Source organism: Pongo abelii, chromosome 10 (assembly GCF_028885655.2).
Source record: "Pongo abelii isolate AG06213 chromosome 10, NHGRI_mPonAbe1-v2.0_pri, whole genome shotgun sequence".
In the NCBI taxonomy this organism is placed as follows: domain Eukaryota; kingdom Metazoa; phylum Chordata; class Mammalia; order Primates; family Hominidae; genus Pongo; species Pongo abelii.
The window spans coordinates 92,841,531-92,864,797 of NC_071995.2; the positions used below are offsets into that span (position 1 = coordinate 92,841,531).

The 23,267-nt window shown below is 38.1% G+C and overlaps 2 protein-coding genes across 21 annotated transcripts in view; one reads left to right on the plus strand and one right to left on the minus strand.

The window, feature by feature from the left end:
- The window catches only part of PLXNC1 (plexin C1), a 159,301-nt gene extending 156,750 nt beyond the window's left edge, over window positions 1-2,551 (plus strand). The window contains exon 31 of the mRNA XM_002823595.5: window positions 65-2,551. Coding sequence (XP_002823641.3) covers window positions 65-169 — 105 coding nt within the window. The 3' untranslated portion in view covers window positions 170-2,551. The remainder of the gene's footprint in view (window positions 1-64) is intronic.
- CEP83 (centrosomal protein 83) overlaps window positions 1-23,267 on the minus strand; it is a 165,818-nt gene that overhangs the window by 12,055 nt on the left and 130,496 nt on the right. For 15 of the 20 annotated variants that reach the window (XM_054527498.1, XM_063711854.1, XM_054527495.1 and 12 more), the window contains 3 exons: window positions 7,816-7,919; window positions 4,796-4,985; window positions 3,168-3,798 (listed from right to left, as the gene is read on the minus strand). In XM_054527498.1, the coding sequence (XP_054383473.1) occupies window positions 3,694-3,798; window positions 4,796-4,985; window positions 7,816-7,919 (399 nt within the window). In that variant the 3' untranslated portion in view covers window positions 3,168-3,693. Of the gene's footprint in view, window positions 1-3,167; window positions 3,799-4,795; window positions 4,986-7,815; window positions 7,920-23,123; window positions 23,227-23,267 lie in introns of those variants that run through there. The other 5 variants (XR_010135669.1, XR_010135667.1, XR_010135666.1 and 2 more) reach the window with 2 other exon arrangements.

Here is a 23,267-nt window from a genome sequence, read left to right on the forward strand (position 1 = left end):
TTACCAAACAGAATTGTAATGCTAAAACCACAATATCTAAAATAACTGTTCTAATTGTCAACAGATTCTAAATAAACTAGAAAGAGAACGAGGGCTGGAAGAAGCTCAGAAACAACTCTTGCATGTAAAAGTCTTATTTGATGAAAAGAAGAAATGCAAGTGGATGTAAGCACTCTGGGGCCTGGCTTAATCTGGCAAAGTTCTTCAGACGACTTGGGAGCAAAATGGCTGCTTGAGCTACTCTGTGTCGTTAATTTCTTGTTTGCACATAGGTTCCACTTTGGGTACTGTCTTTTTAAGAGACCAAGGCACATGCACAGCTTTTAGAAAGCATACCAACCCTTGTGCCTGTGTGTATACCGTGGGAACCCTTCTGTAAATAGAGTTGAAGTGGTTGTTGCAAACAGCCTCCTTGTTTACAGAGAATACAGGGCCAGTAAGCGAATGTCAGTATTGTAACTACAGTCTCCACTTAAGCACAATGATATAAGTGGTTTTGTTTGAAAACTACAGCTATGTAGCACTTGTGCTACACTGCACCTCTGCATTGTAAAGGGATACTGCCAGTGCTCAAAACAAAATGTGAAATGAGTCATTTGGAAACAAGGTGGGGGTGTTAGGGCAACCTCGAGGATTTGCAGCATTGAAACTTTCCCCAGTAGTTCTTGGAAAAGCCGACCGCAGAATTTGGTAGTGTACACTTAGCATTTGTGAGTGTGTGTGTGTGTTTAAACCAAAAACTAACAGTGTTGCAACATTGTTGAAAGGGCTCGTGTTTTTCAGTGGTCATCAACTGCACTCCATCAAACTCACCTCCATTTCACCAAGGAGCTCTAAAGTAAGGAGAGTGGGCTTTATTTAAATGAACAGCATTTTAACCAGATACTTTGTCCTAATGTATGTTCCTTTTCTTCATCTATTTTTTCATACTAAATGTATTTGATAGTGGACATGTTGGATATTATACAAAAAAATCATTAATTCATTTCTGTTCCAAAACCTTTGATCAGAACGATCTGTGGAAGAGTAACTCCATTTCTATATGAGTGTCTCCTTGCTTTAGATTTCTGGTGAACCCTGTGGTTATGAATACTTGTGTGTGATTTAAAAAAAAAAGATACATTTTACATTTCATCGAACTGCTGTTCACACTGGAGTATTATATATAAATATATGTATTTGAGGCCCAAGGCCTAAAAAATATTAGTATACAACTTGGTATCTTAGTCTTACTATGTACTTTTTGAAAGTATTCCTCGCAGGAGAAAGAATTCAAAATACCCATTTTATTCATGCCTTTCTTTTTAAAGAATTCTCTATCCAGTTATACTGTAGTCTTTTTAGTGCTGATTTTTTATTCCTGAATTTTTGCTGCTCATGACCAGTTTTAATACCACTGTGTTTTCCTTCTATTAAACCAGAAGAAGTAAACAGCATAATTGGCAACTCTTGAGCTTTTCTTGTGGCAGGCACCTTTTACCCTTGGTGCTCCAAATCCCCCATCTAGGAAAGAAATTTTTTCAAGTCAAATAACATTGATCACATATTCCTTGAAATCATCTACCAACACTGTATGGAGCATTAGGATTTAAATATGAATTTGTCTTAAAGGCAATTCCTTGTTGCTTCTGTATTATCCGGAAAAGCATAAGAGAGGTGACACCTCAACAAACTGATCAGAGAAAATAAGCAGTTACTACCCTGATAGGCACCTTCCCAATCCTGTTGCTTTTGACCATTGTCTGTCCAACGGACACACCTCAAACAAACAAAACTACCAAATAGATGACAGATCAGAATAAAGGTGAGAGGTCTGGTCCCCATCTAAGGCTGCTACAGTCTTCAAAGAGGCGAAGGAGTTCATAAGAGAACAACAGTAGGAGAGTTGAGAGCCAAGGGTAGGAGAGTTGCCCAAAAGACTTCCCCTACTACTTTAGGGTACTGAAAACTCAACTCAAAGGATCAGCTACAGCTTTATCTAAGTATTTACTAAATGCTACATGAGGGTGTCCCTGTCCAGCTTTCTGGCACTTGAGTCCTGTGTGGAGAGTTACCTCCTCTTCCAGGGACTGTGCTGTTGGGAACTTTGGGCAAGTCACTTACCTCTTTGTGCCTCAATTTCTGTATAATATTTCTAAGCTACCTCACTGAGGTGGTATGAAGATTCACTAATGTATGTAGCGTGTTTGTCAATCCTCCAGTGAAAAGCACTATCTAGATCACATTTTGGATCACATTAGCCAAATGCAGTAAATGGCCAAATTAGATGTGTGCTGAAGACAATCAGTCACTGGGTCTATATTAAACAGCAACCAGAGCAACAAATGGCAAACAATTTCTATTTTCAAGTTTCTTTGCATATTTTTTTGGTGCAAAACCATTTATAAACTTTTTTTTCTAACACTAGTGTCTACAGCAGCATTTAAAAAATTCTGTTACCTTTTCTGTATTAGGATTTAAAGTCTATTTCTTATTGTATACCTGATTGAAGCTGTTCTTGGAGATGAATGTTTTAAATGTCTCTATCCAAAAAATAAACATTTTGATGTAACTGTGGCCTGTTTTTTTTTTTTTCAATTTTCTAGTTAGTTATAATAGATTTTTTTATTCTAAGTGGCTCCATGGAAATTATTTTTCAGAGATAAGGTGTCACTGTATATGCTGTGAATAAGCAGCTATATTATGTAGTAAGTAAACCTAGTTTGCTAAATGGTGCTAAGGACTGCTCAATTACAGTCCTGGCCTTCTTCACTATCAACTGGGACTTTTGACTATGAACACCTTGGGATAATGAACATTCCACTTAATTTGGGAGACTTGAGCTTTAGCCTTGTTAACATGAAATTATTCCAGCAGAATTCCTCTAAAAGATGTCACATTAAAAAGGCTTCCAATGGGTGTAGACCAAAAAAAATGAGAGCATACTTAGGGACACAAAACACATAATTACTTGGTTAGATCCACAGTAATGGGAAGTAAAGTTAAATACCAACAATGTTTATAAAGGGACCTGAGTTCAAGTTTTATAATCAATGGCCCCCTTGTTAATACAGCCATAGGATTTAATTATTTGCACTTATTCTCTATTCTAACAAAGCCAAAATCAGTAGACTGTCATATTGCTAAATATATGCTATATGGTTGATGTAAAATTAAACACAAGACGATTAAAAAAAAATTAAGCTCTTTAATAAATTATGTGCACACAGATTTTAGAAAAGGTAGTCTTTTGTATATAGATACCTTTACATTCTTTATGCTGACTTTTGTCTTTTTTCAACTACAATTTTTGTATATAGTAAACCAGAAGATGTGTATGGACCCTGTTATTGCCAAGCATCTCAAAGATGAAGAGAGAATTAATGATAGTTATATTTCACTCAAAATGCCAAAAAAAATTCAACAAAGTAAAAATTTTAAAACTTGACTCTAACTAGTTCCTTTTTGTTTTACATTCTCAAACCATTGTCAAATATTCTAAATATCTCTGAGACTTTCTCTTGTAATGCTTCACTTGTATAATCTTAAAATCCTGACAGTCATACAATACAGCATGTAGTAGGTACCTTTTCTTGAGGCACATTCAAGTGTTTTGGCAAACAGTAAAAAGTATGTAAATGCCACAGGTTAAAATGTCAAGTTTTACTGAGTCACCAACTTCACCTCTTTTGATCTGCCTGTTCTCCAAGAACATCATTCTCCAGAAGATCCAAGTTCCTCTAGTTGTTTTCTTTGTGTTGTTTCCAGTTCTTCTAGTCTTTTGCGAAGTAGAGAGAGTTCCCTTTGATGCTGTTCCTCCTTAAAATGATGTAGAGAAAGCATAGCAAAAGAAACTATTAGAAAAACTGTTAGGTAGCAGCCTTGGACTGCCTCTTTTATATATGCCTATAACATTTGGCAAGGAAATGCTGACCACTGTAGCAGTCTAAAAACAGTAGCACGGGCTAAACTACCATCTCGTTTTGCTTCTCTCCTGCCTCAGGCTCTAGCCTTAAGCAAAACCCACAGTCTGTTCTTCTCTAGGTATAAAATTCACCAGAGAGTGAATTAGAAAATACTAATGCAGGGCCTAGGTATACTTAACATGGTAACTTTCCAACAACACTGGTGTTTAACAGCAGTTTATTATAAACAAAGCACTTGGCCTGAGATTCAATTCAGTGATTAAAATCTTCTGTGCTTACGTTATAAAACATAATTACTTATTAATACTCCCATCTTCTGAAAAAGAATCAATCTGATTCCTTCAATACCTCAGGGGCCTGATACAATAGAAAGAGCCCGGGTTTTGGATTCAACAGGTTTAGATTTGAAACTCTGTCACTTATTAGCTATGACCTTATGCAAGTCACTTCACTCTGAATCAGTTCCCTTATCTATGAATTAGGAATAGTAATATCTGCCCTCAAAGCATTTTCGTTAGTATTAGACATTGCACGGAACATGCACAGTTCACTGCGTTAGTAAATTCTTAGTAATTAGTATTAACATTATGAATAAGCTACAGACTCTAGGTTACTCAATGACTCAATCAAGTCTCCTCTTTTCTATCGTCCAGTAAGAGATTTCACTCTCACCACCATCACTAAAGGATCATGATTCAAACTGAATTCAGCAAATTTCTATGCTAAATGAAAGGGAAGAAGTTAAAACTAGTTTTAAATGTTTATGCCATTTTTGTGGTGAATTTTGAGCACTGACCAAAGTTATAATTTGAGTTTTATCACCATATTTAAACATAAAAACCTACAAAAATGTATGACTTTTTTTTTCCCCCTAAAATAAATGCTCATACCTGCATATGAGGAGGAAATGGTAGTTCCATGCTTGGAACCATGGCTGATGACTGAAAGCTAACAGGATTGATAGATGCTGTTGGAGGCATGTTAGGAACCAAAATTAGACTTCGAAATTCATTATGTCTTCTCTGTATATCTTTTAGTCTTTTTTGAAGCCTCGTATAGTCTTCAAAAGGAACATTTTGTCTTAAAAAGAAAAAGAAATGTTTCTTTAACATGGTTATACCCTATTGAAGCACAGTATGATTCACAGAATATAATTTTAAACTGGAAGAGGATTTCTAAATTATGAGATCTATATATAATATATAGATAAAAAAATCTGTTTACCTAGAAAGATAAACAGAAACATGACATAACATCTTAATCATTAGCAATCATTAGCATTGCAGACTATCAACTCATTATAAAGTTTTATTTGCTAATTAAAGATCTAAAATCTTTTGATACTTTGGTACTCACTCCTACCCTCCTACTCACCCCCATTCATGAATCCTGAAACTAAAGGGAGACTCTAAACCAAAAGAGTGCCTTATCTTACAGAAAGAATCAAATAAAAATACAGTTCACCCCTCAGTATACACATGGGATTAGTTCCAGGACATCCCTCATATATCAAAGCCTGTGCATACAAGTCCTGCAGTCAGCCCTGCAGAACCCTCATAATGGAAAAGTTGGTTCTCCGAACTGGCGGGTTTCACATCCTGTGAATACTATATTTTCTATCCATGTTTGCCCGAAAAAAAATCTGCATATAAGTAGACCCATGCAGTTCAAGCCCATGTTGTCAAGGGTCAAGTGTAAAGAAAATGCTGAATTGAAGCTTACAAAATTGCCATTTTTAAATAGGTGAACTATGGTCAAATATAGAGATTTTCACATAGTTCAATCTAATTTTTAAAATGTCAGTGTAATATTATAGTAAGAAATATATATTTGGTCTTTGCCCTTGGTTCCTGGCACACAGCTCCTAAAACTCTGGGAAACTCTGAAGTGATAAGAGTATCTTTTGTATATTAATAAGATAACTGGTGGCTGGGGGCCCCTGAATAGCTTCAGGATGGGGCGGGTCACCAGAAAGACTAAGGCATGATTAGAGGGTTGGAACTTTCAGCCCCACTCTCCAACCCCACCCCATGACATCTGGGAAGATAAAGGACTAAAGGTTGAGTTGATCACCAATGGCCAATGATGTAATCAATCATGCCTATGTAATGAAGCCTCCATAAAAACCCAAAAGCATGGAGTCAGAGAGCTTCTGGGTTGCTGAACATGTGGAGGTGTCTGCAGGCAGGCATGCCCAGAGAAGGCATGGAAACTCCATGCCCACTTCCTCATACCTTTTCCTATGTATCTCTTTCATCTGACTGCTCATCTATATCTTTTGTAATATCCTTTCTAGTAAGCTGGTTAACGTAAGTTTCCCTGAGTTCTGTAAGCTGCTCTAGCAAATTAATTGAACATGATGAGCAGGTCATGGGAACCCCAATTTATAGCCATTTTTAGCCAGTCAGAAGCACGGGTTACAACCTGGGGCTTATGGCTACATTCTGAAGTGGGGGGCAGTCTTGTGGGACTGAGCCCTCTACCTGTGGGATCTGATGCTAAATCCAGGTAGACAGGATCAGACCTGAATTACAGGACACCTAGCTCGTGTCCACTGGAGAACTGATTACTCCATGTATAGGAAAAAACCCCAAACATCTGGTGTCAGAAATGTTGTGTTGACTGTGTGAGAATAGGAAAAACACTGGTTTTTCCTATTATAAAAGGTAATCACAAAGGTGAAGCTACACAACTTTAGGAAAAAATGACATGGAGAAAAAGGCTAACTTTCCAGGCCTTCACAGATCATCATCTTTTTGGACATGACATCCAGTAATCAAATATAATTTCAAAATCACTCAAAATTCTAGATGATCTGCACCACAACTGGTCAATCTTGAATTGCTAACATTTCAATATTAATGTTTATGGAAGGGGAAGTAAGTTGAATTCTGTTTTAGAAGGACTGAGCCGGAAATGGTGGCTCATGCTTGTAATCCTAGTGCTTTGGGAGGCTGAGGCAGAAGAATAGATTAAGCCTAGGGGTTCGAGGCTACAGTTAGCTATGATTGTGCCACTGCACTCCACCCTGGACAATAGACGAAGACCCCATATTAAAAAAAAAAAAAAAGAAAAAGAAAAAGAATTGAAACAAAATTCAAAATTACAAGCATGTTTGTAATTTACAAATTACTACCAAATTAATAAACTAAAGGTGGCCTCCTACTTTGGAATAGAGTATTGTAAGGCTGGCACTAATTCTACAGTCTAGAAACCTCTAGAATGTTCTTTAAAAAACAATTGTTAATCTTTTGGTAATAATTGCACCCAAGAACACCAGTGCACATCATAAAACATCACTGCATGATATTATAGGCAGTTTCCATTACAGAAAAATCTATATCTGAATAGCCAAGATGCTGAAGGCTACCACTAATTCACTAAATTAAAAAGATTTTTCTTAACTTGAATCAAATGTGTCATATAATGCCACTACCAACAACTTAATATGACAAATCTCTGCTTTAAAAATGCTGATGATCCTGATTATCAGATGTGCTTGGCTGTGACTGCAAAACCTGAAACTACAGCTCAATAATATCTCCACACCAGGAAACCAAAACTGACCTTTGATTCAAAGTTGTAGGCACAATTTTCAGAACTATGCAATAGCTACAACTGTCTTGTCTCAGCAGCAACAACTAACACCACTCCTTGCTACCAAAGCCAGTGACATTTTCTGTTAGTCCCAATCATAAGGCAAACACCTGGCATGTGACAGAGACCTTTTGGTTTAAAGAAACATTCAGTTAGGGGGTAAAAAAAGGATAGTACATTAGGAGTTATCAAGCTGTTTTAGAAATCTTTTAAATGTACATTTTAAAAGAAAAGAAGGTACGTTATACTTAGAGACAAAGTTCTATAACATCAAAATAACCACATGGGGAAGATACACATACAAACACATTACCTATTTAAGACCTGATTTTCTGTTTCCAATTCTTCTTTCTTTGCCTCCAAGACTTCTACTTTCTCTTGTAGTCTTTTCAATTTGTTTTCATGAAGAGATTTTCTCTAAAAAGAGAAATATGAACAAGTATGTTAATACATAATCTCTTATTTGAACAAAACTATATAGAAAATGTTTTACTCACCAAAAACTGTATTTAGATATGAATGTTTTCAGTGAATACTAGAAACAAAGATTAGTAGACATGGCTCTTACTGAAAATTGCAAAGATAATAAACCACAAATCTATCCAATATTCTCAATGTGACAATTAATTATGAATGCCAAAGAAACTGGTATCAATAATTGCTGCAAAAAAAAAATATCTACAAAGGGAAGGAGTCAAATTTTACTACTGAGTCTGCCTGTACATCTGGTAAGAAATAATGAGCAATCCATTGTCCCAAAAGATAGCATGTGTTTAAGAGAACTGAGCCAGGTACAGTGGCTCATGCCTGTAATCCCAGTGCTTTGGGAGGCTGAGGCAGGAGGATGGATTAAGCCTAGGAGTTCAAGGCTACAGTTAGCTATGACTGTGCCACTCCACCCTGGACAACAGACCAAGAACCCATTCAAAAAAAAAAAAAAAAAAAAAAAAGGGCGGGGAACCAGGCGCAGTGGCTCACGCCTATAATCCCAGCACTTTGGGAGGCCGACGCGGACAGATCACAAGGTCAAGAGATTGAGACCATCCTGACCAACATGGTAAAACCCTGTCTCTACTAAAAATAGAAAAATTAACTGGGCGTGGTGGCGGGTGCCTGTAGTTCCAGCTACTCGGGAGGCTGAGGCAGGAGAATCACTTGAACCTGGGAGGCAGAGGTTGCAGTGAGCCGAGATTGCGCCACTGCACTCCAGCCTGGCAAAAAAGCAAGACTCCATCTCAAAAAAGGAAAAGAAAAGAAAAGAAAAGAAAAAAAAAAAAGAACTGAAACAAAATTCAAAATTACAAGCATGTTTGTAATTTATAAAGTACTACCAAATTAATAAACTGAAGGATCAGAAAGCTAAGATAGATATGGATGCATCTGTTTAAAAGTTGCCTTTCTAAATCTTAAAAGGAAAAAATTTAAACTTTACAATATACAAAGGAAAAAATTCCTAAGTAAATCTTGTATGGTTTCATTAAATAATACGGAAAAGTCCAGGTAAAATGCAAAAGGAGTATATGGAAAAAAGTAGTATTTTTTTCAGTTTTTATACACAGGCCTTTTGTTTTTTAATAGAAAAACACCTATAATGTTAAAACTCATTTAGTCGATGCAAACCTTTTAGGTATTTTCTAACTCTTTTTTAACTGAAGTATAATCTTATAGCAAAATGCATAGAATATAAATGTAAAGCTCAATGAAAAACCACAAAACAAATGCTGGCATGATTTCCTTGTAGGTCAAGAGCACTGCCATGCCAGAAGGGCCCCTACCTTTCCCCCTTCCAATCACTAGCCCTGTCATCCTCTGAAAAGGTAACCAACTAATTTACTTCCAAAACTATATTTACTTTTGCCTATTTTTGAACCTCATATACATACAATCATAGTATGTATTCTCTTATTAATGACTTTATTTCACTCAACATTGTTAGTGAGATTTATGTTACTTACAGATATACTTCATTCATTCCCACATATTATATTCCACTTACGATTACTGCATAACCTAGTATATTCACTCAGTACACCGTTAAGGGTTATCTGCATTATTTCCAGTTGGGACTATTACAAATAACTCTGCTACGAGCATTCATTCTCATGCTTTGATTGTCTCACATCCTCCAACATCTCAGAAGGCTTCCTTATGTTCCTGTCTACCCTGGCAAAGGAACCACTCTTCTGGCCTTTATCACCATAAGTATTTATGAATTTATAGGTAGTTAAGGAGTCCATCTGTCTATCCATCCACCCATTCATATGAAAGAAATCATAAATTTATGCTCTTTTGTATCTGGACTTTTTTCTCAACATTTTATCTATATGACTAAGCCATGGTTATGTATTGTCATAGTACTTCTTTTTCATTGTAATGTTGTCATCCATTGTACAAATATACCACATTATATACATTTTCCTGTTAATGAAAATTTAAATTCTTTCCAGTCTGGGGATATCATAAATATTTTATGAACATTCCTAAACATGTTTTTGGCAGATGTAAGTACCTCATTCTCTTGAGTATACACCTATGAGTGGGTCATAGTGTATACATGTTTTAGCTTTAGTAGATACTGCCAGTTTTCTAAAGCAGTTTTACGAATTACATTTCCACCAGCAATATGTGAGAGTTCTAGCTGTTCTACATTTTTGCCAGTACTTGGTATGGTCGGTCTTTTAGTTTTTGCATCCTGTTTTGGTGAAATACAGTATCTCACTGTAGTTTTAACTTACATTTTCCTGATAGCTAAAGGTACTGAGCATCTTTTTTTATGCATGTTAGTCATCTGGATATCCCTTCTTTGTGATGTGTCCATCCTAGTCTTTTGTCCATTAAAACTTTTGAGTAACCTGATTCCTACTGATTTGTAGTTCTGTATATATTCAAGATATGAATCATGTGTCAGATATATATGTATTGCAGATTGACCTTCTCCAGCCTATGGTGTCATTTTCTTCCTCTTGAGAGTATCCCTTAATAAAAAGATTTTAATTTAAATAAAATCAATTACATTAATCATGTATTTTATAGTAAGAACTTTTTGCATCCTGCTTATCTTTATTATCCCAAGATCCTAAAATTTTCTCCCAAGTTTTCATCTAGAAGCTTTATTTTTTTTTTACCTGTCACACTTAGGTGTATGGTTCATTTCTATCTATGTTGTGAGGTTAGACTGAGTTTAATCTATTGACTCACTACTGTTTATCTGAAGGAACATCCTTTATCGAAATGCAGTGGTACCTTTAGTGTAAACCTATTTCTGGACTCTATACTGTTCCATTTGCCTGTTTATCCTTATACCAATACCACACTAAATTACTGTAGCTTATATTTAGTGTTGATATCTGGTAGTTTTCAGTCCTCTAGCTTTATTGTTCTTCAAGATTGCTTTGGGTATTCTAGTCCTTTGTACTTTCAGATGAATTTTAGAATCTACTTTCTAATTTCTACAAAGAAACCTGCTAAGATTTTGATTAGAACTGCATTCAACTTATGGATAAATCTGGGAAGAACTGACACCTTAATATTGAATCTTCCAAGTCATGAACATGGTACAGTTTTTCCTTTAGGCATTTTTCAGTTTTTCTTAGCAGTATTTGTATTTCAGTGTAGAAGTCATAAACATCTTTCACTAGATTCGTTCCTAGGTATTTTATGTATTTTTATGCTATTGCAAATGGCATTTAAATATTTTCTAATTGTGTGTGTAAAGAAAAATATTATTTGTTACTTGACTTCGTACCTAGAAATTTTAAAAATTCACATTAATTTTAATAGTTTATTGATAGGTTTGACTTTTATGCATGCACAGTGACATCTGTGAATAATTTTAATTTCCTTTCTACTCTTTATGTCCATTTCTTTATTCTTAAAACTTTTTTTAGGCTCAGAGGTACATGTGCAGGTTTGTTTTATAGGTAAATAGATTATTTCATCACCCAGGTACTAAGCCTGGTACCCAAGTTATTTTTTCTGATCCTCTCCTTCCTCCCATGCTCCACTCTCAAGTAGGCCCCAGTGTCTGTTGTTCCCCTTTGTGTCCATGTGTTCTCATCGTTTAGCTCCCACTTATGATAATGAAAACATGCAGTATTCGGTTTTCCTTTCTTGTGTTAGTTTGCGAAGGATAATGGCCTCTTGCTCCATCATGTACCTGGCAAAGGACATTATCTCATTCTTTTTTATGGCTGTATAGTATTCTATGGTGTATATATACTGCATTTTCTTTATCCAATCTTCCATTGATGGGCATTTAGGTTGATTCCATGTCTTTGGTATTGTGAATAGTGCTGCAATGAACAAATGCATGTGTCTTTATGACAGAAAGATTTATATTCCTTTGGGTATATTTACCCAGTAATGGGATTGGTATATTTACCCAGTAATGGGATTGCTGGGTCCAATGGTAGTTCTGTTTTTAGCTCTTTGAGGAATTACCACACTGCTTTCCACAATGGTTGAACTAATTTACACTCCCACCAACAGTGTATCAAAGTATTTCCTTTTCTCCACAACCTCGCCAGAATCTGCTATTTTTTTATTTTTTAATAGCCATTCTGACTGGTGTGAGATGGTATCTCATTGTGGTTTTGATTTGCATTTCTCTAATGATCAGTGATATTGAGCTTTATTTCATATGCTTGTTGGTCACATATATGTCTTTTGAAAATGGTCTGTTCATTTCCTTTGCCCACTTCTGATGGGGTTGTTTTTATCCTGTAAGTTTTAAGTTCTTTATAGATGCTAGATAGACCTTTGTCAGATGCAGATGCATAGCTTCTAAATATCTTCTCCCATTCTGTAGGTTATCTGTCTACTTTGTTCACAGTTTCTTTTGCTGTGCAGAAGCTCTTAAGTTTAATCAGAACCCATTTATCAACTTTTGCTTTTGTCATGATTGCTTTTGGCATCTTCATCATGAAATCTTTGCCAGTTCCTATGTCCTGAATGGTACTGCCTAGGTTGTCCTCCAGTGTTTTTATAGTTTTGGATTTTACATTTAAGTCTTTAATCCTTCTTGAGTTGATTTTTGCATATGGTGTAAGGAAGAGGTCTAGTTTCAATCTTCTGCATATGGCTAGCTGTTTATCCCAGTACCATTTAATGAATGGGGTGTCCTTTTTCCCACTGCTTGTTTTTGTCAGCTTTGTTGAAGATCAGATGATTGTAGGTGTGAGGCCTTAATTCTGGTTACTCTATTCTGTTCCATTGGTTTATGTGTCTGTTTTTGTATCAATATCATGCTGTTTTGGTTATTGTTGCTCTATAGCATAGTTTTAAGTCAGGTAGCATGATGCCTCCACATTTTTTGTCGTTGTTGTTTGGCATAGGATTGCTGTGGCTATTTGGAGTCTTTTTTGGTTTCACATGAATTTTTAAAGTTTTTTTCTAGTTCCATGAAGAATGCCATTGGTAGTGTGATAGAAATAGCACTGAATCAATAAATTGCTTTTGACAGTATGGCCATTTTAATAATATTGATTCTTCCTATTCATGAGCATGGAAAGTTTTTCCATTTATTTGTATCATCTCTGATTTGTCTAAGCAGTGTTTTGTAATTATCATTGTAGAGATCATTCACCCCCGTTTAGTTGTATTCCTAGGTATTTTATTCTTTTTGTGCAATTGTGAATGGGATTGCATTCCTGATTTGGCTCTCAGCTTGGCTGTTGTTGGTGTACAGGAATGCTAGTGATTTTTGTACATTGAGTTTGTATCTTGAAACTTTGCTAAAGTGATCAGCTGAAGGAGCTTTTTGGATTGAGACTATGGGGGTTTTCTAAACATAAAATCATGTCGACTGCAAACAGGAATAGTTTCACTTCCTCTCCTCCTATTTGGATGCCCTTTATTTCTTTCTTTCTCTTGCCTAACTACTCTGGCCAGGACTTTTAATACTATGTTGAATGGGAGTGGTGAGAGAGGGTATCATTGTCTTGTGCTGGTTTTCAAGGAGAATGCTTCCATATTTTGCCCATTCAGTATGATGTTAGCTGTGGGTTTGTCACAGATGGCTCTTACATTTTGTAGTATGTTCCTTCAATACTTACTTTATTGAGTTTTTAATAGAATGGGATGGTGAATTTTATCAAAAGCCTTTTCTACATCTATTGAGATAACCATGTGATTTTTGTCTTTAGTCCTGTTTATGTGATGAATCACATTTATTGATTTGCACATGTTGAACCAACCTTGCATCCCAAAGATAAAATCTACATAATCATGGTAGATTAGGTTTTTGATGTGCTACTGGATTCGGTTTGCAAGTATTTTGTTAAGGATTTCTGCATCAATGTTCATCAAAGATATTGGCCTAAAGTTTTCATTGTTGTGTCTCTGCCAGGTTTTGTTATCAGGACAATGCTGGCTTCACAGAATGATTTGGGAAGGATTTCCTGCTCCTCTATTTTTTGTTAACAGTTTCAGGAGAAACAGTACCAGCTCTTCTTTGAACATCTGGTAGCATGTGGCTGTGAATCCATCTGGTCCTGGGGTTTTTTTTGGTTGGCAGGTGTTTACTACTGCCTCAATTTCAGAACTCATTATTGGTCTGTACAAGGAATCAACTTCTTCCTGGTTCTATCTTGGGAAGGTGTATGTGTCCAGAAATTTATCTGTCTCTTCTAGCTTTGTTAGTTTGTATGCAGAAAGGTGTTCATAGTTGTCTGTGACGGTTGTTTGTATTTCTGTGGGGTCAGTGGTAACATCCCCTCTGTCATTTCTAATTGTGTTTATTTGGATCTTCTCATTTTTCTTCATTAGTCTAACTAGTGGCCTAACAATTTTTTCAAAAATGCAACTCCCGTATTAGTTAATCTTTTGAATGGCTGTTCATGTTTCGATCTCCTTCAGCTCTAATGCTAGCTTTGGGTTGGTTTTCTCTTGGTCCTCTCATTGTTTTAGTTGTGCTGCTAGGTTGTTGATATCTTTTTAACTGTTTGATGTGGGCATTTGGTGCTATAAATTTCCCTCGTAACATTGCCTTAGCTGTGTCCCAGACATTCTGGTATATTGTATCTTTGTTCTCTTAGTTTCAAATAACTTCTTGATTTCTGCCTTAATTTCATTATTTACTCAAAAGTCATTCAGGAGCAGGTTAACTTCCATGTAAATGGTTTTGAGCAATTATATTTTTAGTCTTGATTTCAATTTTTATTGTGCTGTGTGTTTGGTATTTCAGTTCTTTTGCATTTGCTGAGGATTGTTTTATGTCTGATTGTGTGGTCAATTTCAGAGTATGTGCCATGTGGCAATGAGAAGAATGTATATTCTGTTGTTTTTGGATGTAGAGTTCTGTAGAGGTCTATCAGACCCATCTGGTCCAATGTTAAGTTCAGGTCCTGAATATCCTTGTTAACATTCTTCCTCAATGATTTAATACTGTCAGTGGAATGTGGAAGTCTCCCACTATTATTGTGTGGGAGTATAAGTCTCTTTGTAGGTCTCTAAGAACTTGCTTTATGAATCTGGGTGCTCCTATGTTGGGTGCATATATATTTAGGATAGTTACGTCTTCTTATTGAATCGAACCCTTTACCATTATGTAATCCCTTGTCTTTTTTTATTTTTGTTGGTTTAAAATGTTTTGTCTGAAACTAGGATTGCAACCCCGGCATTTTTCTGATTTCCATTTGCTTGGCAGATGTTCCTCCATCCATTTATTTTGAGCCTATGGGTGTCATCGCATATAAGATGGGTCTCTTGAAGACAGCATATCATTGGGTCTTGCTTTTTTATCCAGCTTGCCACTCTGTGCCTTTTAAATGGGGGCACTTAGCCCACTTATATTCAAGGTCAGTGATTTGTTGTGGATTTGTTCCTGTCATTGTGTTGTTAGCTGGTTATTAGGCTGGCTTGTGTGGTTGCTTTATAGTGTGGCTCATCTGTGTACTTAAGTATGTTTCTGTATTGGCTGGTAACCATCTTTTTTTTTAATGCTCTCTCTCAGCAGAATCATGGTAACCATCTTTCTATATTTAGTGTTCCTGTCAAGATCTCTTGTGAGATGGGTCTCCATTTTACAAGCATTTGCTTATCTAAAACTCCCTCAGTATTTGCTTATCTAAAAAGGATCTTATTTCTCCTTTGTTGAGGAAGGTTAATTTGGCTGGATATGAAATTCTTGGTTGAAGATTTTTTTAAGAATGTTGACTATAGGTCCCCAGTCTCTTCTGGCTTGAAGGGTTCCTGCTGAGAAGTCAGCTATTAACCTGATGGGGTTTCCCTTGTAGGTGACCTGCCCTCTTTCTCCAAGTGCCTTTAATATTCTTTCATTTTGACCTTGGAAAATCTGATGATTATGTGTCTTGGGGATTATCTTCCTGTGTAGAATTTTGTTCTCTATAGTTCCTGTTGGTCTCTCTAGTGAGGCTGAGGAAGTTTTCTTGGACAATATCCTGAAATATGTTTCCTAAGTTGTCTGCTTTCTCCCTAACCCTTTCAGGGATGCCAATGATTTGTAGATTTGGTCTCTTTACATAATCTCATATTTCTTGGAGGTTTTGTTCATTCTTTTCTATTCTTCTATTTTTGTCTGACTGTCTTACTCCAAAGAGCCAGTATTCAAGTTCTGAAATTATTCAGCTTGGTCTCTCTCTTCTGCTGTTAATACTTGTGATTGCACTGTGACATCTTGTGTTTTTCAGCTCTATCAGATCAGTTAGGTTCTTTTTTATACTGGCTATTTCATCTGTCAGTGCCTGTATCATTTTATTGTGATTCTTAGTTTCCTTGGATTGGGTTTTGCCATTCTCCTGAATCTTGATTATCTTCATGTCTATTCATATTCTGAATTCTATTTGTGTCACTTCAGCCAACTCAGCCTGGTTAAGAACCCTTGTTGGAGAACTAGTGGCCATTTGAGTTGACACTCTGACCATCTGAGTTGCTAGAGTTCTTCCGTTGATTCCTTCTGTCTGATGGTTCCATCTCTGCATGTGGGTGTTCCTTTAACTGCTGGGCTGCCTCTGATTGAAGTGGTCAGGCAAGCTCAGGGTAGTTGTGCTAGAGTTCCAGGTTGGGTGACCCTGCCCAGGGAGAAGAAGTGAGGACTGGGACTTGCATAGAGAACAGTCTGGCCACTTTTCTGAGGTGGGTGCTTTGTGTTGGGCATCCATACCAGCCCCTGGTACCCACAGACTCTCCAGAACCTGGAGACAGTAAGGGTGAGGGCTACAAGACAGCAAAGATGGCAACCCATCCCTCCCACTAGGAGCTCTGTCCCAGACAGTAACAGAGCTGCTACTGGCTTGATGGCCCTGGTGGGGATGGCTGGAGATCCAGGTTGGAAGGACCTGCTCAGTGAGGAGATATAGAATCAAGGACCCAAATAACAGTCTGGCCACTTTTCCATAGGGCTGCTACAGTATGCTGGGGGTCCGCTCCAATCCCTTTTCATCTTAAATTTTCCAGTACCTGAAGATATCAACAAGGAAGTCTGTGAAACAGCAAAGATGGAGGACTGCCCTTCTCTCTGGGAACTCTGTCCCAGGGAGGCACAGACCTGTTGCCGGCAGAACACACTAACAGGAGGTGGCTAGAGACCTCGGTTGGGAGATCCTACCTAGTGAGGAGTAACAGGATCAGGGACCCACATATAAAAGCCGTCTGGCTTTTTCCATAGGGTAGCCATGCTTTGCTAAGGGTCCACTCCAGCCCCTAGTCACCTCAGACGAGATCTCTAAAGCCTGAAGACAACAGCTAAGGCTGCTAAACAGCAGAAGTGGTGGTCCACCCCTCTCTTTGGGAGCTCTGTTCCAGGGAGGTTTGAAACTGTTGCTAGCCAAAAAACACTAGTGCAAGTGGCTGGAAACCCTGGTCAAAAGGCCCTGTCCACTGAGGAGGAATGGGATTAGAGATTCATGTAAAAAAGCAGTCTGGCCACTTTTTCATAGAGCAGTTGCGCTGTGAGGGGGTATCCTCGAGAACAGTTGCTTCAGACTCTCCAAATCCCAAAGGCAAAGAAATAAGGCTGCAAAACAGTGAAGCTGGCAGCCCACCCCTCTCTCTGGGAGATCCATTCCAGGGAGGTTTGAAACTGCTGCTGGCCAGAAAACACTGGTGGGGGTATGGTTGTAGACCTCAGTCAGGAGATTCCACCCAGTGAGAAGAAATGAGATCCAGGAGCCACATGAGAAAGCAGCCTGACCACTTCTCCTTAGAGCTGCTGCTCTGTACCAGGGGATCACTCCAGTCCCTAACCAACTCAGACTCCCTAGAGCCCAAAGGCAACAATGGCTAAGAATGTGAAACATCAAAGATGACAGCCCCGTCCCTCCCCCTGGGAACTCTGTCCCAGGGAGGCTTGGAACTACTGCCAGCTGGAAAACACCAACAAGGGTGACTAGTGACCCTGATTGGGAGGTCCCCCACCCATTGAAAAGCAGGGTCTGGGACCTGCATAAAAAAGCAGTCTGGGTGCTTTTCCATAGGGTGGCGGCAATGAAGGCAACAGCTAAGGCTACAAAACAGCAAAGATGGCAGACCACCCCTCCCTCTGGGAGCTCCATCTCAGAGAGGTGTAACACTGCTACCAGTGGCTGGCTAGAGTTCCAAGCCAGTGGGTCTTATCCTGCAAGGTGCCATGGTAGTGGGGCCTGCAGACTGTCACTGCTCTATCCCCTGGATTCAGCCTCTTTCCTAGGGGTATGTACAGGGGTCTAACATCCCGCTTGGCTGGAGCTGCAGTTGCTTTTGATGGGAAACCTGGGTATCCAAAGCTCCCAGGGCTCTATGTGTATCTGAGCGGCTGCATTGCTGAGACTCCACGTAATTCTGTGTATCAGGCTGCAGACCCTGGTGGAGTGGGCTCACAAGGGGATCTCCTGACCTGTGGGTTGCAAAGATCCAAGGGAGAAGCGTGGGTCGCTGGGGTCACTCACTCACTTACCACTTCCCTGGGAAGAGGAGGCTCCTCTGGCTCTGTGTCACTCCCAAGTGGGTGATTGTCCTGATTGCTTTTCTCCATTCTTTCTGGGTCAAGTTGTTTTCTTGATGAATCCCAATGCATGTACATGGATGCTTCAGTTGAAGGTACTGTATTTACTTACTCCTTCTATTTCTCTCCATGAAAGTAGCACACACTAGCTGCTTCTAGTTGGCCATCTTGGCTAGCCTCCCCCTCCATTTCTTTTTCTTGCCTTATTACACTAACTAGAACCTCCAATAAAATATTAAACAAAATGATGATAGCAGACATCTGTTCCTGACCTTGGGTAAGTAAGGGGAAGCAGTCAATATTTTTAATCAGTAAGTATGATGTTAGCTGCAGAATTTTTATAGATACCATTTATAAGATTGAAAATTCCCTTCTGTTCCCAGTTTGGCAAAAGTTTTTATCATGAATGGGTATTGAATGTTGTCAAATTATGTTTCTGTGTCTCTTAAGATGATCACAATAGTTTTCCTTCTTTGTTCTGTTAGGGTGTTGAATTACACTGAACAATTTTGCATGTTAAGCCACCTATATTCCTAGAATAAAACCTAAATGCTTATGCTATATTATCATTTTTCTATATCACTAAATTCAGTTTGCTAGTAAGATTTTTACATGTTTATAATGCAATTTTTCTTATATTGATTGTATCAGGTTCTAACCTTATAAATGGAGATGTGTTTCCTCCTTTTCTATCATCTGGAAGAGTTTGCATTAAGATTTGTATTAATTCTTCCTTAAGTATTTGGAATAATTTACCAGTGAAGCCAAATGAGGCATTTCTTTGTGGAAGGTTTTTAACTAAAGATTTCATTTCATTAATAGATACAGGACTATCCAAATGACCTAATTCTTCTTGTATTAGGTTTAAGATGTTCTTAAAGAAATGTATTCATTTATTCTAAATTGCATGATTAATTAGCATAATAGTTTTTATACTATTTTGTTTTAATATCTATATGCAGATAGTTAATATCTATAGATAGATATCCCTTTTTTCATTCACTACATTGTTCATTTGTGGCTCTAATCTCATCTACTTTGTGGGGAGTTTGAGGACAATCAGTCTTGCCAAGGCTTTATCAATTTCATAATCTTTTTAAAACCAACTCTTGGCATTTCTATTTTCCTCACTGTACATCTTCTGTCTCTGTCACTGATTTGTGCTCATCTCTTGATGATGGTGATGTTGTTTGCTATTAAATCTATCCATTGAGTTAATTATTGTTATTGTATTTTTTTAGTTCTAAACTCATCTTTTTTAGTGCCGATCTGTAACCTGGACCACTAAAACACGATTTCCCTGACTCCTATTCTGCCTCTCTACACAACAACCAGAGATTCTTCAAAAATATAATTCAGATATCACTTCTCAATTCAAAAACCTCCAATGTGTTCCTACCTTAACTGAGAATAAAAGCTGAAGTCATGGCATAAATTTGGCCTCCTACCATACCTCTTTCCATTCTAGCTCCCTGGGCCTCCTGTGTTCCCTCAACATACCAAGCAGATTCCTGCCTCTCTTGTACTTGCTATTCCCTCTGTCTGGAACACCCTTACCTTACATATAACAACATGGCATCCTCCCTCCTTTCCTTCAGTCTCTGCTCAAATGTTACCTTACCAGAGAAGCCTTGCCTCACCACCTACATAAAACAGCACCCCCTACTCCTGTCAATTTTCTCTCCCTTTTTTTTTTTTGAGATGGAGTCTTGCTGTGCTGCCCAGGCTGGAATGTGCTGCCACCATCTCAGTTCACTGCAACCTCTGCCTCCAGGGTTCAAGCAATTCTCCCTGCCTTAGCCCCCTGACTAGCTGGGATTACAGGCACCCGCCACCATGCCTGGCTAATTTTTGTAGTTTTAGTAGAGATGGGGTTTCCCCATGTTGGCCAGGCTGGTCTCGAACTCCTGACCTCAGGCGATCTGTCCGCCTTGGCCTCCCAAAGTGCTGGGATTACAGGCGTGAGTCACCGTGCCCAGCCTACTCCTGTCAATTTTCCTCTTAGTACTCACCTCCATCTGATAGTATTTCTTTCTTTATTCTATGTCTCCTAACAAAATACAATGTAAACTCCACAGTGCAGGGTCTTTGTTTACTTCTGTATTCTAGTGAATGAGTAAGTACCTGATACATAATAGATGCTTAACAGATATGTTGAGTAAATTGGATAAATGAATACAGATAAACCTTGTAGGGAAGACAGTCTGACCAAGGATGTTAGTAATAGGAATGAAAAGAAATATGGGGTGGGGCAAAATTTGAGAGGCATCATAAAGAAAGAATTCATAGGCTTTATAAGTTCTTATTTTAGGTTGAATAATGTCTCCCAAAAATTCACGGGCACCCAGAATGTGACTGTGGTATAAGAAGAAATATATTTGGTCTTTGTCCCCAGATCCTGGTACAAAGCTGCTAAGACCTGTGGAATTGTATAAGTGATAGGAGAGGTTTTTGTATAATTCTTAGCAAGTCCCTTTCAATCATACCTGAGTTGATGTTAATGAGGTAACTTAGAGTTGAGGTCCCTAGATAGCCTAAGGATGGGGGCTGGTCACCAGAAAGACCAAGTGATTAGATGGTAAATGCATTCAGGTTCACTCGGCTGGAAACTCTTCAACAATGAGATTTTGAGAGCTTCCGGGCTGGCGACCACATTGACTTGCTGGGAGGGTGGCTCACACAGAGAGGGCATGGAGGCTCTGCACCACAATCCCCGACCCCCAACACCTTGCCCAATGCATTTCTCCCATTTGGCTATTCCTTTTATCCTTTACAATAAACTGGTAAATATAGTGTTTTCCTGAATTTTGTGAGCCATTCTAGCAAATTATCAAACTGGAGGAGGGGATCATGGGAACCCCTAAGTTAGTCAGTCAGAATATAGGTGACTCAGACTTGCAACTGGTGTCTGCAGTTGGGGCAGTCTTGTGGGACTGAGCCGTTTAACTTGTGGGATCTGACGCTAACTCCAGGTAGACAGTTTCAGAATTGAATTTTTGGACACCTGGTTGTTATCCAGAGAACAAAGAAATGATTGCTGGTATTGGAAAACACCCCAGAGTAACCTTATTTGGAAATAGGGTCTACAAATGTAATCAAGTTAAGATGAAGTTAGACTGGATTAGAGTGGGCCCTAAATCCACTATGACTGGTGTCCTTACATAAGAGGAGTGAAATCTGGACACAGAGCTACAGATACACAGGGAGACCATCATGTAAGACAAGGCAGAGACTGGAGTGATGTGCCTGTCTAAAACCCAAGGAACCCCAAGGATTACCAGCAACTACCAGAAGCTACACAAAGGGGCATGAAAAAACATCCTCCTCCAGAGCCTTTTGAAGAAGCATGCTCCTGCTGGCACTCTGACTGTAGATTTCTAGGCTCCAGAACTGTGAGAGAATAAGCTTCTGTTGTTTTAAGCCACAAGGTTTGTGGTAATTTGTCATAGCAGCCCTAGGAAACTAATATAGTGCCTGACTAAATTTGGAGATAAGGCAGACCTCAGGATGAATCACAGGTTTGAAGCCTAAGTGACTGGAAGAATAATTTCTACTGAAAGAAATGAAAAGTCCAGAGGGAAAATTAGTGGAAACGAATGATTCTAATTTTTACTTGAGTGGTCCAACACAATCACAGGATAGTCAAATCGATGCCTTAGTGTTGTAAACATTATGACACAAAGGATTAATAGAACAATTAAAACAATATAGATACAAGAATTAAGGCTGGGATTCCCCTTTTACCACCTTCTAGTCAAATCCAATTAACTTTTTTTCAATGATCATGTTAATGACCATTTATCTTTGATACCTTTCTTTACCTTTGGTTCCCATAACATCACAATATATCTTCTACCTCTGTTCACCACCACACCTAGCTCCTCGTTCTAAGTAAACTTAGTATTCTTCAGCGATCTGCAAAATCTTGAGTTTCTAATTATATTTCTCTAATTTGAATTATTCATCTCTGTACTTCACATTCTATTATTTCTAGTTACCTAGATAATATCTTTACTTAAGGGTCTACATAATGTCTACATGGATGCACCGCCATCATTTCCTATCTGACATGTGTTTTGTATCTTTCTACTCAACTGACATTCTTCAATCCATTATCATAACTCCACTTACATCTTCTCACAGCTAAAATACTTCATAGTTTTCTTTCTTATTTACCAATATATTCTGCAATCATTTTTTCCTTTGGAATACCTCTGGCAGTCACGCTTTACCTTCATTCCTATATGCCAAGCCCCAATTCTAGACTTCTTACCTCACTTTAAGTTTACTATAACAGCTTCCTAACTGGTCTCCTTGTCTTCAGACTTTTTTCTGTCTAGCACAGTGGTTCTCAAACTTTAGAGTCCGCATAAATCACCCAGGAGTGACTACTGGGATTATTTAGGTGTTTCTTGCATGTTATCTTATTTCTCCAACAAGATTATATAGTTATCAAAGCCAAGGAGTAATCATGGCTTCTATTTCCCCCCAGTGTATAGCGTAATCTAGGCCACACAACATATTCAATCAGATATTTTGCAACTTCAAGACTATGATTCATCTTTTTTGAAAACATTCATAATAGTATCTGACCAAGAATTATTTCAGAGACGTATACCTTAGAATAAAAATAACAAGTTGTTATTTCAGGTTCCTCAAGAAAAAAGAAAAACCCAACTCACTGTGTTCACTTCAAGAGATCTCTCTTCAGTGGGGGTGGGGGAATACACTCTCTCTGTATGTATCAGTCATAGAAGGGCATCCCAACTCAAGATCCTGGTCAAGCTTTTCCAAACAAATCAACACAACAAAACATCATTTACACC